This window comes from Lissotriton vulgaris, chromosome 3_1 (genome assembly GCF_964263255.1).
Source record: "Lissotriton vulgaris chromosome 3_1, aLisVul1.2, whole genome shotgun sequence".
Classification (NCBI taxonomy): domain Eukaryota; kingdom Metazoa; phylum Chordata; class Amphibia; order Caudata; family Salamandridae; genus Lissotriton; species Lissotriton vulgaris.
The window spans coordinates 881,267,332-881,282,963 of record NC_141689.1 but is presented as its reverse complement, the minus strand read 5'-3'; the positions used below and the strand labels follow the sequence as shown (position 1 = coordinate 881,282,963).

General features: G+C 45.6%; 1 protein-coding gene across 1 annotated transcript in view; it reads right to left on the bottom strand.

The window, feature by feature from the left end:
* Positions 1 to 3,615: 3,615 nt before the first annotated feature.
* Positions 3,616 to 15,632, bottom strand: part of AK3 (adenylate kinase 3) — a 102,686-nt gene continuing 90,669 nt past the window's right edge. The window contains exons 5-6 of the mRNA XM_086961202.1: positions 11,891 to 12,787; positions 3,616 to 5,640 (exon numbers count right to left, since the gene is read on the bottom strand). Coding sequence (XP_086817328.1) covers positions 12,664 to 12,787 — 124 coding nt within the window. The 3' untranslated portion in view covers positions 3,616 to 5,640; positions 11,891 to 12,663. The remainder of the gene's footprint in view (positions 5,641 to 11,890; positions 12,788 to 15,632) is intronic.

The window sequence follows — 15,632 nt, the reverse complement described above, 5'->3', positions numbered from 1 at the left end:
CCAAGATGGGCATAGAGGAGGGTATTATTACATTTATAAGGGAGCTATATTAGGAGGCGAATGCAAAAGTACATTATGGAAGAAAAATACAGAACTTTTTAAAATAAACTGGAAAGTGAGGCAAGGGTGCATTTTTGCCCCTTTTTTCTCATTATACACAAATAGAGTTGAATCTGCACTTATACCGAGATCCAAAGACACTCGCCAAGTAGGAACCCGTCCCCTTCCAAGACTCTTCTATGCGGATGACGCAGTGTTTGTAGCAAGAATAGGGAGGGCACTGCAAGGGTTGATTATTGATTATATTACCTCCAAGAAAGAGCTAGATTTACAGGTTAATCAAATTAAAACCTTTACAAGGTCTTGTGGGAGAAACCCCAAGAAAAGACCAGCGCACTACATTAACAACATCCGGGCAGGAGGGGCCGCATCGTTCTCCTATTTGGGCATTCATTTTAATAGCAAAAGTCTATGGAAACCGTTGATTTCAAATAGAATTGCCATGCTGTAAAAGTCAATTCTGGGGCTACAGAATTTATGTAAAAGATTGTGTTCCAAACCTGGAAAAGAGCTTTTGACCATCTATGCTGCAAAATCGGTGGCTATTGCGACATATGAGGCAGGCATTTGGGGCATGGTTGATGCGCGTGATATACAACTTGTGGAAAATGCTCTTTTCTGAAAACTTCTAGAAGTCCCTCTTAGCTGTCCGAATAGTATTTGCCATGATGAGTTGGGTATTCTCTACACAGAGGATAAAATTAGTGCCACTCCTGCTTTGGCATTCATTTTGGTCCAGGGAAACTGTACCGTCAAATTGACTTGTCATAGAGGATTATGAGCAACTGCACACAGTACATAACATACCTTGGCTCGCTAATGTGAAATCAACTTTGGAAGAGATTGGGCTTCCAGAGTTATATTCTTTTCCAAATTCCTGCTAGGATGGTAGCAAGGCCAAGCTGAGATCGTCGTTTCTAGCGAAAGCCACGGCAAACAAATCCATTTCTGATAGACAAAGTTGCAGTGTTGTTTTATAAATTGGTGTGCTCGCAAGAGTGTCTTCAAACGTACCTAACCTCGATTCAGAATCAAGAACACCGTTAGTTTTAACTAGATTCTGTTTAAATTACTTACCCCTCATGGTGGGCTATCTAGCGAATTATTATTCCCTGTCAGATTTAGATCCCTGCCCATGTGATGGACTATCTATTCAATCTAATTTACAAATGGTGTTCTTTTGCCCTTTTTATGAGGGACCTAGAAGAAATTTGATTTTGCCACTTTTTCAACGTTTTAAGATATCGACAGTGCAGACCAGCGCTGCTCTTTTTACAGCAACTGCATTGTCCTTTGGTCTGCTATTCTATGGCGCTATTTATATGGCAGATTTTAAAACTAAGGAGGTGTGTACTTTGCTGTAAGGGTGTAGGGTGGCCCTACATTGCAAGTGCATTGCTATCGTATGGAATTATATTGCAATCATCTTTTCGATTCACATTGATGTTTATGTAATAACTTCAGTCCTCCTTGATCTGTAACTCCATTACGTTATAATGTGCTTTTTAATGTATGGTGTTGCAGAATAATATTGCAAAGATCTTTTTGATTAGCATTCAGGCTTATGTAAAACTCCACTCCTTCTTGATCTGTTATTCAATTACATTTTAATGTGTTTTTAACCCCTCCCCTGCTGATGACGGAACCGCTCCGTCATCAGCTACGGTTGGGCTGTGCTGATGACGGAGCGGTTCCGTCATGGCCCGCCCACCGCTCATGCGCGGCGCGAATTCCGCGCCTGCGCTGAGCGTTCTATTGAGCGGGGCGGGCCATGACGGAACCGCTCCGTCACCAGCACAGCTCAACCGCGGCTGGTGACGGAGCGGTTCTGTCACCAGCATGTGGCCGCCGCGCTGCCGCCCGCCCCGTTAGTGCTGCGGCGGAATAGCCGCCACAGCGAAAGGGTTAATGTATGGCGATGCGCAATAATATTGCAATTATCTTTTTTGTTAGTGTTGATGTTTATGTAATAACTACTCCTCCTTGATCTGTTATTCCATAACAGTTTGATGTGCATTTTAACGTATGGTTATGTGTAATAAGTTGATAGCTGGTATGATGGCAATGAAAATGAAATCTTTATGCACTGCATATTAGAGAATTTTTCAGTATTCATGCTCATAGTTGAAATGGCCTCCCCTTTTAACCTGCATTGTGGAGTATGATTACTGAATGTATTCTCGTTTTTAGGTCGAGTCTAGAGTCAGCGCGCATGCGCTGCTCTGCGAAACTTGTTGTGGTGCAGTACCGAAGAGAAGCCCTGCCCACTCTCCACCCATATTTGCCATCGGCTTGTGTCATTTTCTGTCCTAAATGCTGGCTTCTGATTCGTAAATAGGCTTGTTAGTCCCTCTTTAGTACTGCCTCCTCTTCATTAGTCATCTCCCATGGCGACTGGCCCCTTTACTTCGGTTGTTACACGGTACGTGTTATTTAGACTGAAAGCACTATTTTCTTTATTCTGTTTCTCTTACTGCACGCATCAAGTGCGTTGGTGCTTTCTTTACCCTCTCCCGGTGTCCTGCCTTGTTTACTCCCCGCCCTCCCTCCCGTTATCCATCCCTTCACCGGAACCTCCCCACTCCCTAATCACATGAGGACTAGCTCATTTCAACGCAGCTTGTTTAAGCTTTGGCACACATTTGCACTCATGCAGGCAATGGGACCCCAAAGGCTTTCTCTTCTTCCGGCTGGCATCAAGCTGCTGCGAGCTGCACTGATGGACTGCACCAGCTGCAAGTCATCTCTGAAGTGGCACAAACAGGACATTAAGGCAGTGCCCCACTCCACACCGCTTACTGCTAAGCCCATAAAAATGTCTCATACTCGGTGCGGGCGGAGTGCGCTTGCCGATTCCTTGCCCCCAAGCAGAGTTACGTTGATGCTACATTTGCAGCGGTCCTCACTGGGATAACATAGCTCTTCTGTTCCTCTCCTTCACTCTGGCCACACTGGTCACTTGCAGAAGGATAGGCTTCTCCTTGCTGCCCCTGGGCAAGAAAGTTTTGCGGACACAAGCGCATTGCCGATCAAGTCATCAACGCCGAAGGGGAAGGTCTCACCTATGCTTCCAATGTCGATGTGCACGCTGCCCCTGAAGAAGTAGCACGTAGCATATAATCCCTTTTGTCCTCATACAGCCCGTGGCGTCATACCCCCATTGGGGGGTTCAAAACATCACCTGGCCACCTACTGGCCAGGTGCTTTTGTGCCCTCTTTGGTGTGCTACTTCTCTTGTTGGGCGTGGCAGCCCAAACCAGAATTTTGTTATGGCACCGCCCCATGAGACCCTCTTCAGGCCAGCCTCTGATACGAAAAAAGAAGGCATTTGCAATGCAATAGGTCATTTGCAAGAGTTTAAGCTATTCGCATTGTAAATCGAAATGCCTTTTATTTAGATTCAAAAACCAAGACATAAATAGCAATAGCTCAAACTCCGGTAAGTGCAAGACCCATAGCATTGCAAATGCTTGTTAACTGTGCTTTTTTGCTACAGAAGTGTAGCGAATAAAGACATTTTGATTTAACTAGAGAAAGAGAGAATGAAGCTTGAAAGCATGGGCGGTACCATCTTTATTGAGACAGCTTTTTTCATCTGCACAATCAGATTAAATGTGTTTTTTTCCTTTATAAAATGCGATCCACTTTCCATGGTAAATCCTTCTAAATACAGTAATGTTTTGAAAAAGATTTTTTTTTAAACTAATACATGGATTACCTACATACAGGTAGGAAATTTGGTTTACAAAAACAGGGCCAGTAGGATGAGTTCTTCATGACGTTCTGATACTGTGTGCACCATATTAAAAATATACATTATAAATTAGTGCTTTATTATGTACACAAAATACATTCTGAAATCGGGTAGCAATGCCTTGCTAGAAATGTATGGTTAAGATACTCCTGTAATAAGTGAGTGTATATAATGGAAGGCACTTTTGACTTCCGATAAATTCCATACACACTGATCTGGATAAACAATATTTCAGACATATTTTACATATACAAAAACAGGCAGGGCAGAATTAGTGTGCAATGTTCATCATATTCACAGTTTTTAATTTCACAATGGAGACAAAAATCAGATACCAGATTCAGAATCTCTGTCCACGTGTCTCAATTGTAGCAACATCCCCCCTAAGTCGTTTGTAAAAACACTTGTAGGTTGAAGAAAAATAATAGTAAAAAACCTATTTAAAGTGGCTGTTTCAGGAAAAATCAGTATTAAAAGAAAACGTACCAGATTCAGAAAATCAGACCAAGCAATCAACTTGCCATACCTTAATCATAATTGCTTGCAAAAAGAAACACAAGCGATCGAAAAGCAGAGAAAGATTAAAGAATTCCTTAAATTAAGTTCACTTTTAGCCACTGGGAAAACAATATATAGTCATCCTAAGTCGGCCTATAAGAATGTTGATGTGGGCTACCTTCAAGTCAAAGTTATCCTGAATTGACATGCACCATCTGTTCTTCAGCCCTCACTTTTTAGATGCAAGAATAGGTGGAAAAATATATTTTAAATGCTAGCTTATTTTAGGGGCAGTGTAACATCATATGACAATTTCCAAATAGGTCCATACAAATCTGCCTCTTATAACCAATGTTCATGCTCTGCACCTCTCATTTTGTGGTACAAAAGACTGAGGCCACAGTTTATAGCTGTAACTAATTCATACATTAATATTTCTATCTGTTTTAGAGTAAGCAGACTTTGTAGGTTTTGAATCAAAGTGCAAACCAAACATAATTCTTTCTGAAGTTACAGGCCAAGGCACACAATTGTATTGATGTTCAGTTTCGCTAACTGAATATCTACCACTAAGGACACTTTCTTACATTCATGTAGATCATGAATCTGTAATTAAAATAACAACACGGCTAATTATGTACAACTGCCCATACGTACGAACACATTTTTAAATAGATAGATTGGATAAAACCCTTTCGTACATCAGGCGCAAAGTTCTTTCCTTGCACAATTTGGGAAAAGATCATAGATGAAGGCGGGTTTTTTCCTTTCAGTGGTGTTCAGCAAGAACATTTAAGGATAAACATGTTATTTCAGAAGGCTCTCATCAATACATGTTCTAAAGGACACCAACCACTAGAAAACAAAATTGTTGTCTATCTATTAAGATACCTAAAAGAAAGTCGATCTAATGCCAGAAATCAAAGAGTGTAAATGCACCAACATCCTCATCGGATTATATCCCCCTCTGAAATTCATAAGATCATAACAAATAACATGCAAATATCACATTTGCCCATCGCCTTGCATCCCCTGGCTCTCTTGCAGAGCTCTGTTTCTTTGTAATCATTCATTGTTACACACTAGTGTCTATACTGACAATCTATAGGATTACCCGGGGGCCTGTAATTTTTCAATAGGACTTGTTCAAATGTAGGCATACATTGGCATGAAATATTCACAGATCTGTATTCCCGCAGCTAATTCATGAGAAAATACTCTTTCTTTCCCCAGAGAAACCATCTCCTGTTCTAGGATATTTTCAATTGCAGCTTTGCAATAGCAGTGATCGCATTATAATCAATATGGCCATCAAGAAAATGCAAATGCTACTTACCAGTATGCATCTGTTCTTGGCATGTAGGGCTGCTGACATTCATATCTGTGCATAGTCCGCCACCTAGTGTTGGGTCCGGATGATTGCACATTGTTGTCCTGGAAGAGTCTTCGAAGTATCACGAGATAGGTGGCTCCTCCCCTGGACTACAGTGCGCATGGGCATCGCCTCCATCCCCAGATTGTTTTTAGCCATAGGCAGAGATGGAGTGAAGAAGTGAGTGATGACCATGCTATGAGCATATGTGTGTATATGAATACATACTGCAGCTGCTACAGGCGCCGGGGAGGAGGGTGGGCGATATGAATGTCAGCAGCCCTACATGCCAAGAACAGATGCATACTGGTAAGTAGCATTTGCAGTTCGAGGCATGTGGGCTGCTGAATTCATATCTGTGCATAGAATACATAGCAGTCCCTCCATTAGCGGCGGCCGCCCGTGCCAGCTGCAGCAGTCTGAAAAAGCGTTTTTAGAACAGCCTGACCAACAGCTGCCTGTTGTTTTGAATGCACGTCTACACAGTAGTGCTTGGTGAAAGTATGAGTGGTAGACCATGTGGCTGCTCTACAGATGTCTTCTAAGGGAATGTTACCTAAGAACGCCATAGAGGCCCCCAGCTTCCTAGTGGAGTGGGCCCTCGGTGGGATAGTGAGAGTGCGCTTAGCTTTAGCGTAGCATATCTGAATGCACTTTACTATCCATCTAGCTATTCCTGCTTTGGAGATTGCATTTCCCTTGTGTTGTGTGGCAAAAGCAACAAAGAGTTGTTTGGTTTTGCGGAAATCTTTTGTCCTGTCCACATAATACATCAAGGCTCTTTTCACATCAAGTGTGTGGAGCATCCGCTCCGCCAGCGTCTCTGGGTTTTGGAAGAACACCGGCAATTCAATTGTTTGGTTTATGTGAAACTGCGAGACCACTTTGGGTAAGAACTTAGGGTTAGTGCGGAGCACCACCCTGTTGGCATGTACCTGGAAGAAAGGTTCTTGGATGGTGAGCGCCTGCAATTCGCTCACCCTCCGTAGCGATGTGATTGCTACCAAGAACGCCACCTTCCAGGTCAAAAACTGCAGCTCGCAAGAGTGTAGTGGCTCAAAGGGAGGACCCATCAGCCTTGTAAGAACCACATTGAGGTTCCATTCTGGAGCTGGTGGAGTCCTTGGTGGAATGACTCTTTTGAGCCCTTCCAGAAAAGCCTTGATAGCAGGGACCTTAAAGAGTGACAGGTGTTGTCTATTTTGGAGGTATGCTGCCATAGCCGACAGGTGAATGCGGATGGAAGAGTACGCTAGATTACACCGATACAGGTGAAAGAGGTAGCATATGATGTTTTGAATGGAAGCGTCTAGCGGGTCAATGCTGTGCTCCACGCAGTAGACGACAAACCTCTTCCATTTAGCCGCATAGCAAGCTCTAGTAGTGGGCTTTCTCGCCTCCCGAATGATGTCCATGCAGTCGGGAGGAAGATTGAGATAGCCGAACTCTAGGACCTCAGGAGCCAGATCGCCAGGTTGAGCTGTTGCGGATCTGGGTGCTGAATGTCGCCATGGCTCTGCGTCAAAAGGCTGGGAGTGAGATGAAGCCGTTGATGCGGTACCACGGAGAGTTCCAGAAACGTGGTGTACCATGGTTGGCGAGCCCACGTTGGAGCAACCAGGATGAGCGTCATCGAGTGTTGCCTGAGCTTGCGTGCCACCAGCGGTATCAGAGGCGCTGGGGGAAAAGCGTACGCAAATCTGCCTGACCAGTTCATCCACATCGCATTGCCCTGTGATTGGGGGTGTGGGAACCTGGCGGCGAAGCTTTGGCATTTTGCGTTCTCCTTTGTGGCGAACAGGTCTATCTCTGGATGACCCCACCTTTGGAAGTACGGTTGGAGTACTGATGGATGTAACTCCCACTCGTGCATCTGATGGCTGTGCCTGCTGAGCAGATCCGCCATCTGGTTGTCCTTGCCTGGGAGATGTTCTGCCATGAGGAAGATGTTCCTCTGAATGGCCCACTTCCACATGCTCTGAGCCAGATGAGACAGCTGTGGAGAGTGTGTTCCCCCTTGCTTCTGGATGTAGTACATGGCCGTCATGTTGTCCGTCCGGATCAACACGACCTTGTTGCACAGATGTACTTTGAACGCCTTTAAGGCCATGAAGATTGCCATCAGTTCCAACACATTGATGTGCATCTTCCTCTGCTGAAGTGTCCATAGTCCCTGCACCGTGTAATGGAGTACATGCGCTCCCCATCCCTGGAGAGAGGCGTCCGTTGTCAGGATGATCTGTGGGACAGGCTCTTGGAATGGTCGGCCCTTGCAAAGGTTTTGTGGGTTCCACCAATGCAGAGAGTTGTACGCCCGACCGCTCACCAACACTAGGTCTGTCAGTTGCCCATGAGCCTGAGTCCACTGACGTGCCAGGCACTCCTGAAGCGGACGCATATGTAGTCTCGCGTGCGGGACAATGGAGATGCAGGAGGCCATCATGCCTATCAACTGCATGAACACCCTCGCTGGAAGCGAGGTCTGGGGTCTGAATCGTTGTATCAGCGCCTGGATACCGGCGATTCTCACTGAACTCGGCTGCGCAGTGGCCGCCAGAGTGTCGATCGTCGCGCCCAGATACTGTCGCACGTGGGCGGGCTGGAGATGGGACTTTGGGTAGTTCAGAGAGAATCCCAGATCGTGCAGGAGGTGAATGGTGCGTGACACGTGGTCTACGCACTGCTGTTCCGTCTTTGCCTGAATAAGCCAGTCGTCTAGGTATGGGAAGACATGGACGTGCTGGCGACGGAGATGCGCTGCTACAGTCGCTAGGCATTTGGTGAAAACTCTCGGTGCCGTGGTGACCCCGAACGGCAGGACTCTGAACTGGTAATGCTGGTCTAAGATCTTGAATCTGAGATACTTCCTGTGTGAAGGATGCAGGGGAATATGGAAATATGCATCCTTCAGATCCAGCGTTGCTAGGAAGTCCCCCTGTTGAAGCAGGGGAAGCACCTGCTGCAATGTGAGCATATGGAAGTGCTCTGAGTTGATGTACCAGTTCAGGGGCCTGAGGTCCAGGATCGGCCTGAGTGATCCGTCCTTTTTGGGGATTAGAAAATACAGGGAGTAAACCCCTGTTCCCCGTTCTTGCAATGGAACGAGCTCTATCGCCCCTTTTTGCAGCATGATTAGTACTTCTTGCTGCAACAAGGTCAAGTGCTCGTCGGACATAGCACGGCCTCTTGGCGGTATGTCCGGTGGAATGGACGTAAGTTCTAGACAGTACCCGTACTGGATAAGAGACCTCACCCACCTGTCCGTGGTGATGGACCTCCACGCCGGCAGGAACTGCTGTAGTCTCCCCCCGACAGGTGTTGTGTGATCGGGGGGAAGTGACAAGACGTCACTGTTTGTTGGAGGCGGTGGACCTGGAGGCGTTGTTTCCACGTCCTCTGCCCTTGATGTTATTGCCTCTGTAGCCACCCCTGCCCTTGTTGTTGTTATACGAGGACTGGGTGTTACCCTTGTAGTACTGCGTGGTCTGGGGTGCCTGGCCTCTTGAGGTGCCTCTTGAATTGGAGCGGCGAAAAGAACCACCCCGAAACTGCTGACTTTGTAAAGCCCCCATAGACTTGGCAGTTTCGGTATCTTTCTTCATTTTTTCTAGGGAGGCATCCACCTCAGGGCCGAACAGATGGTCAGGATTCACCGTCTGACCCAGTAATGTGGTTTGTATGTCGGGCTTGAACCCAGAAATTCGAAGCCAGGCATGGCGTCTGAGTAATACGCTTGTATTGATAGCCCTGGAGGCAGTGTCTGCTACATCTAGGGCACATTTGATGGATGCATTAGTAATGAGTTTACCCTCCTGAATGAGCATCTCCCCCGCCTCCTTGTATTGGTCAGGCAAATGTTGTAGGATGGCCTCTAATGTGTCATAATGGGCCCTATCATAACGTGCAAGCAGGGCTTGAGTGTTAGAGATCCTCCAGATGTTTGCTGCCTGTGCAGCAATGCGTTTGCCTGATGCCTCAAAGATCTTCGACTCTTTGTCTGGGGGAGGAGCATCACCAGTAGTCTGCGAATTCGCCCTCTTCCGAGCGTTGGACACCACCAGGGAGTCCAATGGCAAATGTCCCTTAATATACGTGGGATCCGTGGGCGCCGCCTTATACTTCCTGTCGATGCGAGGATTGACCACCCGCGCCCGGGTGGGCTCCTTGAATACCTCCTGTGCATGCTTCAGCACCCCTTTGAGCATAGGTAGCGTCTTGACTTGCTTTTCGGCTACCGAGAAGGTGTCGACCAAGAAGTCCGCATCCACAGGGTCTGAGTGCAGTTCTACGTCATGGTTCGCTGCAGCTCTCTCTATTAATGCATTAAACGCCGCCGAGTCCTCCGTCGGGGACGTCTTCGTGGCGAAAAGATGAGTGTCCTGACCTGACTGCAGGTCGTCGGTGTCGCCTCCTGCCGTCCAGGGCACCTGCTCCTCGTCCGGATCCGAGTACGCAGGATAGTTGTACTCGTCATTCTCCTCGTCCACCTCAGGCACTGGGGAATGGGCCGGCGAGCGTTCCATGGCTTGTGGAGACAGAGGTTCCATCAGAGCCGAAGAGTCCGCAGAGTACTTTTTGCTCTTAAGTGGAATCCTAAAAGGTTCCAATGGCGGCTCCGACGTAATCTTTCGTTTGAGGAGCGACAATTTTCCGGTGTTGGCGTCGATCGTCACCTCTCGACGTTCCTCCACCGCGAGGGGTTGGAGCCGAAGCTTCGATACCACCAAGGCAGCCTTCGGCGTCAATACTTCCTGAGAATGTCCGCTCTGCTTAGGCGCGAAGGCCTTCGGCGCCGACTTGGGAGGAAGGGTAAAACGGATGGGCGTTTGTCCCTTGGCAGGCTTCGGTGTGGGCCTAGGCACGACAGTGTCCTGGCTGGGGACCACAGTGGACTGTTGGATCCGCTTCAAGGATTCTCCCACCTTCTTAGTAAGGGATGCCGAGGGCTGAACCGTCTCGAGCGACTCTTCGCCTCCGAGAGCCCGGTCGTCGGCAGGCCTCTTCTTCGGTGCCGACGCCCCCTGGCCTGCCGCGCCGTCAGCGTGACGCTTCTTCGAAGCCGTCTTCGGGTCCGCAACCCCTCTCGGTGCCGACGCAGCCGCGTCGGAAGTCTTCACCTTCGGTGCCGACCCAGAAGACTTCGGGTCGGCCACTTTGGCGCGGCTTTTGTGGTCGGCCATCTTGGCGTGGCTCTTCGAGTCGGCCATTTTGGGTTTCGTGGAAGTTGACGCCTCCAGAACCTTCTGCACCAACGCCAGTTTCTGTTTCGTTTTCGCATCCGAGGGTGCGGAACCGGTTGGCTTCACTTTCGTTTTCTTGCCAGAAATGTCCGTGACCGGGCCCGGAGGCGGGGACGTAGGACTTATAGTAAGATCTCGGGTAAGGCCCGAAGGCGATCCCTCGACCTGGGCCGTATAACGGGGGGAAACCCCGGAGTCCGTTTGGGGATGCTCTTCCTCTGAGCTATCTCCCATCGCGGCACAAATCAGTTCGTCGTCCCCTACCTCACCGGAGACTTCGTCGCAGGCCTCCTCGTCCGCGTCGTAGGCCTCTTCCTCGGACGCGGGGCCAGAGTCCGACTCTTGTACGCCGGCCTCCTCCTCGATCGATTCCTGAAAGATGTCATCAGGTGGGGGTGCCGAAGCCGACAACCGTGCCTGGAGTCGATTAGCCCGGCGAATCTTCAAAGTTTTCTTACTCCTAAACTTTGAACACGCCATGCAGGTGTCTTCACGGTGATCCGGTGACAAGCATGTGTTGCACACAGGGTGCACGTCGAGGTGCGAATATTTCGAGTGACATAGCGGACACTTCTTGAATGGAGTCCGCTCCATCGCAAATGCGGTAGTGTAGGCCCGTCCGCGTCGAAGCACGTGGAAGGGCAGTAGGAGATAGGAGCTGAGAGTCAGTAAGAGAACCCGAACGCAACTATACCGACGCCCAGCCTAAAGACCTTTTGGTCTCAAGTGAAATCGAACAACTATCGGTTCCGAAGGAGGGAACCGAAACACATCCGAACCCTATGGCGGAAAAAAACAATCTGGGGATGGAGGCGATGCCCATGCGCACTGTAGTCCAGGGGAGGAGCCACCTATCTCGTGATACTTCGAAGACTCTTCCAGGACAACAATGTGCAATCATCCGGACCCAACACTAGGTGGCGGACTATGCACAGATATGAATTCAGCAGCCCACATGCCTCGAACTTAATATTATGAGATCTGGTAGCATTGCAGGAAATCTGAGGGTATAATACAGGAGCCTCTTGCACACACAGCCGAGTAAAAGAAACTGGAAAATAGAAGGGGGCCTGGGCAGACAACATTACAACTACAACATAAGACACACTCATTACATTTCCTAGCTGCTACTGACAGTTATAAAGGACAGCCATAACTTTAATAAGTCGGTGTCATTTTTTCTTTGTGGATGCACACTTGCATCCCTTTAGTTCACTCTTGGCTCCTGAATTCGGCCCAACATGTTTTTTTTTAATCAGATGTTAGCAGATTCATTAATTTTATGTCAAAATGGCAGTCACAGTTGGTATTGCTTTACATTTTTGAAAAGGTGCATACAGTCAATAGTTTCTCTGAAATCACAGTAAGAAAACCTTCCACTATATTTTCTAAAACATCTTGGGCTTGCATATTCAATACATTCATAAGCTCAGGGATATTTTGAAAATGGATTAATATATACATAAGGCTACTCTTCAATCAGATCTACTCCTCATCTTTGTTCTTTCAATCTGTAAGAAATGTGTATTAAAAAAAAATCAAGAGATTTAAAATGTTTTGCGCGGGACCAAGTCTGCAATTTAAAATGGCACGGTTAAAAAGGTGCACCTAGCTAATAATCCATAGTGCTGGTGATTAATAGCGAAATGTATTCAAATGTTCCACATCAAGAGCATAATGTTCTGAAGGTTTTAAGCTTGTTCCAGCTTAGTTTATCGTCGTCGATTATTTTATGACCTTCATCTCTGACTCGCTGCTTCTTTCTGGCTTACATCTGGTAATTTTGTTTGGAGAAAAGTATACACATGCGGCCAGATCTTGTTTGTCTCGGTTCCTGAGAAAGTTTCCAACACCCCTTTGTTACTAAAAAAAAAAAGCAGAGAGATAAGAAACTCATGGTATGGGAATATTTTGTATAGCAGAAGCAATATTGTCAAACATTTTGTTGCACTAAAACCACACATCTCGACCATCGGTGGGTGTATTTTATAACACAGACTCGACCTGTGAAAACCCTTATTGGCAACAACAAAAACTTGAACACATGTTTGTGGTAGTTTGTTTTCATCTCAGATATAATGGAAATCGAAATATCATTATGATTAGACTCATGAAATATCCACATTTTAGGTGGTTAAATAAGCTTACATGTTTTCTTTAAACGTTCCTAAGGTTTTTCTTAAGACTTTAAACAGTTAACCTTAACAATTACAACGTATTCAATGTTTTTACATACTACTTGTTAAAAAGTTTGGATACCTGTCAACAAGTTAGATCCCTAAAAAGCACTTAAAACTTTACGAAACCTTATCAGAGGGTCATAAAGAGAATATTTCTAGGTTTTGAGATGCATTCTCTTTATACCATACATCACTGCTCTAGGTAATCACCTCCTCCACTGGATTAGGTGGCCAGCTGTTCACTGTTGACATACCAATCTTTATTTCCATGTACTCCTTGACCTCTTTGTGGCATTTGTTAATATGAAGACTACTCTGGTTCCACACCTTGTTTGCACATTGTTCTAACAATTCATTCTACCTGTTGCGGTTTCTAGTTTAAAACTAATGTTTCTAATGCATTTCCCACATTTGGGGGTTGCACAACTGAGGCACTTAAGACAAAGCCAGTGCCTCCATGAAAATCAATTCACCAAAATGCCTGGGGTAGCGGAAGTGACATCACATGCCCTTTGACCTTCAATTTCACTCACAAACACACATTAACACACACTCTACCTCTCTCACGTAAACACACACTCACCCGCAACCTTGCACACAACATACATTTAAAAGTATTTGTTTTTGCCTATCTCCTCTGCCAGGGAAGGTCACTCCTGCTAATTTCACTAAAGACTTTATTACACTAATAGTGAATAATAGAACATTTTTCACTATTAGTGCAATAAAAGTAATTGAGAGGAAATAAAGAGAGTGAAGCCACAACCGATGTCCTTAAGGAGGAGCTGCACTGTTGATCCCGCCATATGTGTGTATTGTTTTCCTCATTATCCTTTGTCCATCCCACGTGTGTGTTTGCGCAGGGATGTTGTAGCGCCCAATGTGAAGCATTCCACCATGAGCGGGGGAGGGCATTTTTTTTTAACTTGCATTTTCCTTGCGAGGTTGTTGTTCTGATAAATAATTTCACTTCCTCCTTTTCCTCTTTGTGTGTAACAGATTTTCCACCACTTAGGTTGAGGGTCGCTCAGGCAGTGCCAGAGGGCGCATGGGGCAAGCCAGGGGGCGCAGATGCGCCCCTGGAGACCCCTAAATTACGTTCATGCGTGCCTAATACACACTTGATTAATGTGAAAAACCTTATGCTTAACTCTAAAGCTTAGTGTGGGGAAACAGCCTTTACAATGCGGTCAGAACCACGCATGCCTTAACAATGCAGGCTTTATAGCACATGCGTCTTTACCACGCTTGCTTTTATCACACAAACTTTAAAGAGTATGCCTTTATCATGCATGCCTTTATCATGAAAATGTAAGTATTGCGCATGTAAGTATAAAGCCATTATATATCCACAAAAACACTTTGGGGTCAACAAGTGGCCAAACAAAGCAAGCACTCTTATTTTAGCAGACAGTATATTATATATATGCTCACACACATGGGTTGGGGCGTTTCGTTTTTAGGTTTGGGTGAGGGTATCAGGTTCAGGGGTTGGGTTCGATAAGGAAAACAAAAAAAAATAAATATATATATATATATATATATATACACACACACACACACACACACACACACACATACATCTACATATACATATGTATGTGTGTGTATAAAAATATATACATATAAGACAAGGGTGGAAATATTGCCTTCCAGTATCGAAATAAATATATGGCAGAGACAAACAAACAGCTTAGAAACAAACATCATACAAAATTGAGTGAGAATCCAACCAAGAATATGAGGACTTAAAATCATGGAAAATTACAAGATTGGCATGGCCTTGATTTGATCGATTATAAAGAATATAGATACTTAAAAACAGAGAACCAAATTGTACTGATGGTCTATTTCCTTCCCAAACTGCACAAAGAATTTGAAAATCCACCAGACCGCCCTTTCATGGGTTCAATTGGATCCTGGTTAGAGAACGCCACATTTGTGGACACCTTTTTCTTTTAGTATGTCACAGCACTACCATCTTACTTGAGAAACTCCACTGATTTTCTCAACAAAATGCAAGACATCCATTGTAAGGCAGATTACCTATTAGCTACCATAGATATGTCATCATTGTCATTGTGATGGAGTCTTGTAAATATTTTCTAAGAACTCTATTAGTGACTTATATGGAACACTAACATGATAATAGAAATATTGGAATACTGCCCAACCAACAACGTGTTCCTATTTGGTGGAACGTGCTGTCTGCAAAATCAAGGGATGTCACGATGACATCCTTTGCGCAAATGTATGCCAATCTACTCGTGAGCAATTGGGAATCTGAGGAGGTTTGGATTGAAAAAAATAGGGCTACGTTGGAACATATCAAAATTGTGACAAGGTTCATTGAAGATCTGTTCCTGATCTGGGGAAGGGATATGAAGAGCCTGGAAGAATTCATTCTATCATCGAACCCAAACACAAACAGTCTAAAGTTTACATACACAATCAGTCCAAATAAAATAAACTTCCTAGACATTGAAGTGTACATAAAGGAGGCCAACTCAAAATAAGCAGTAAGATTC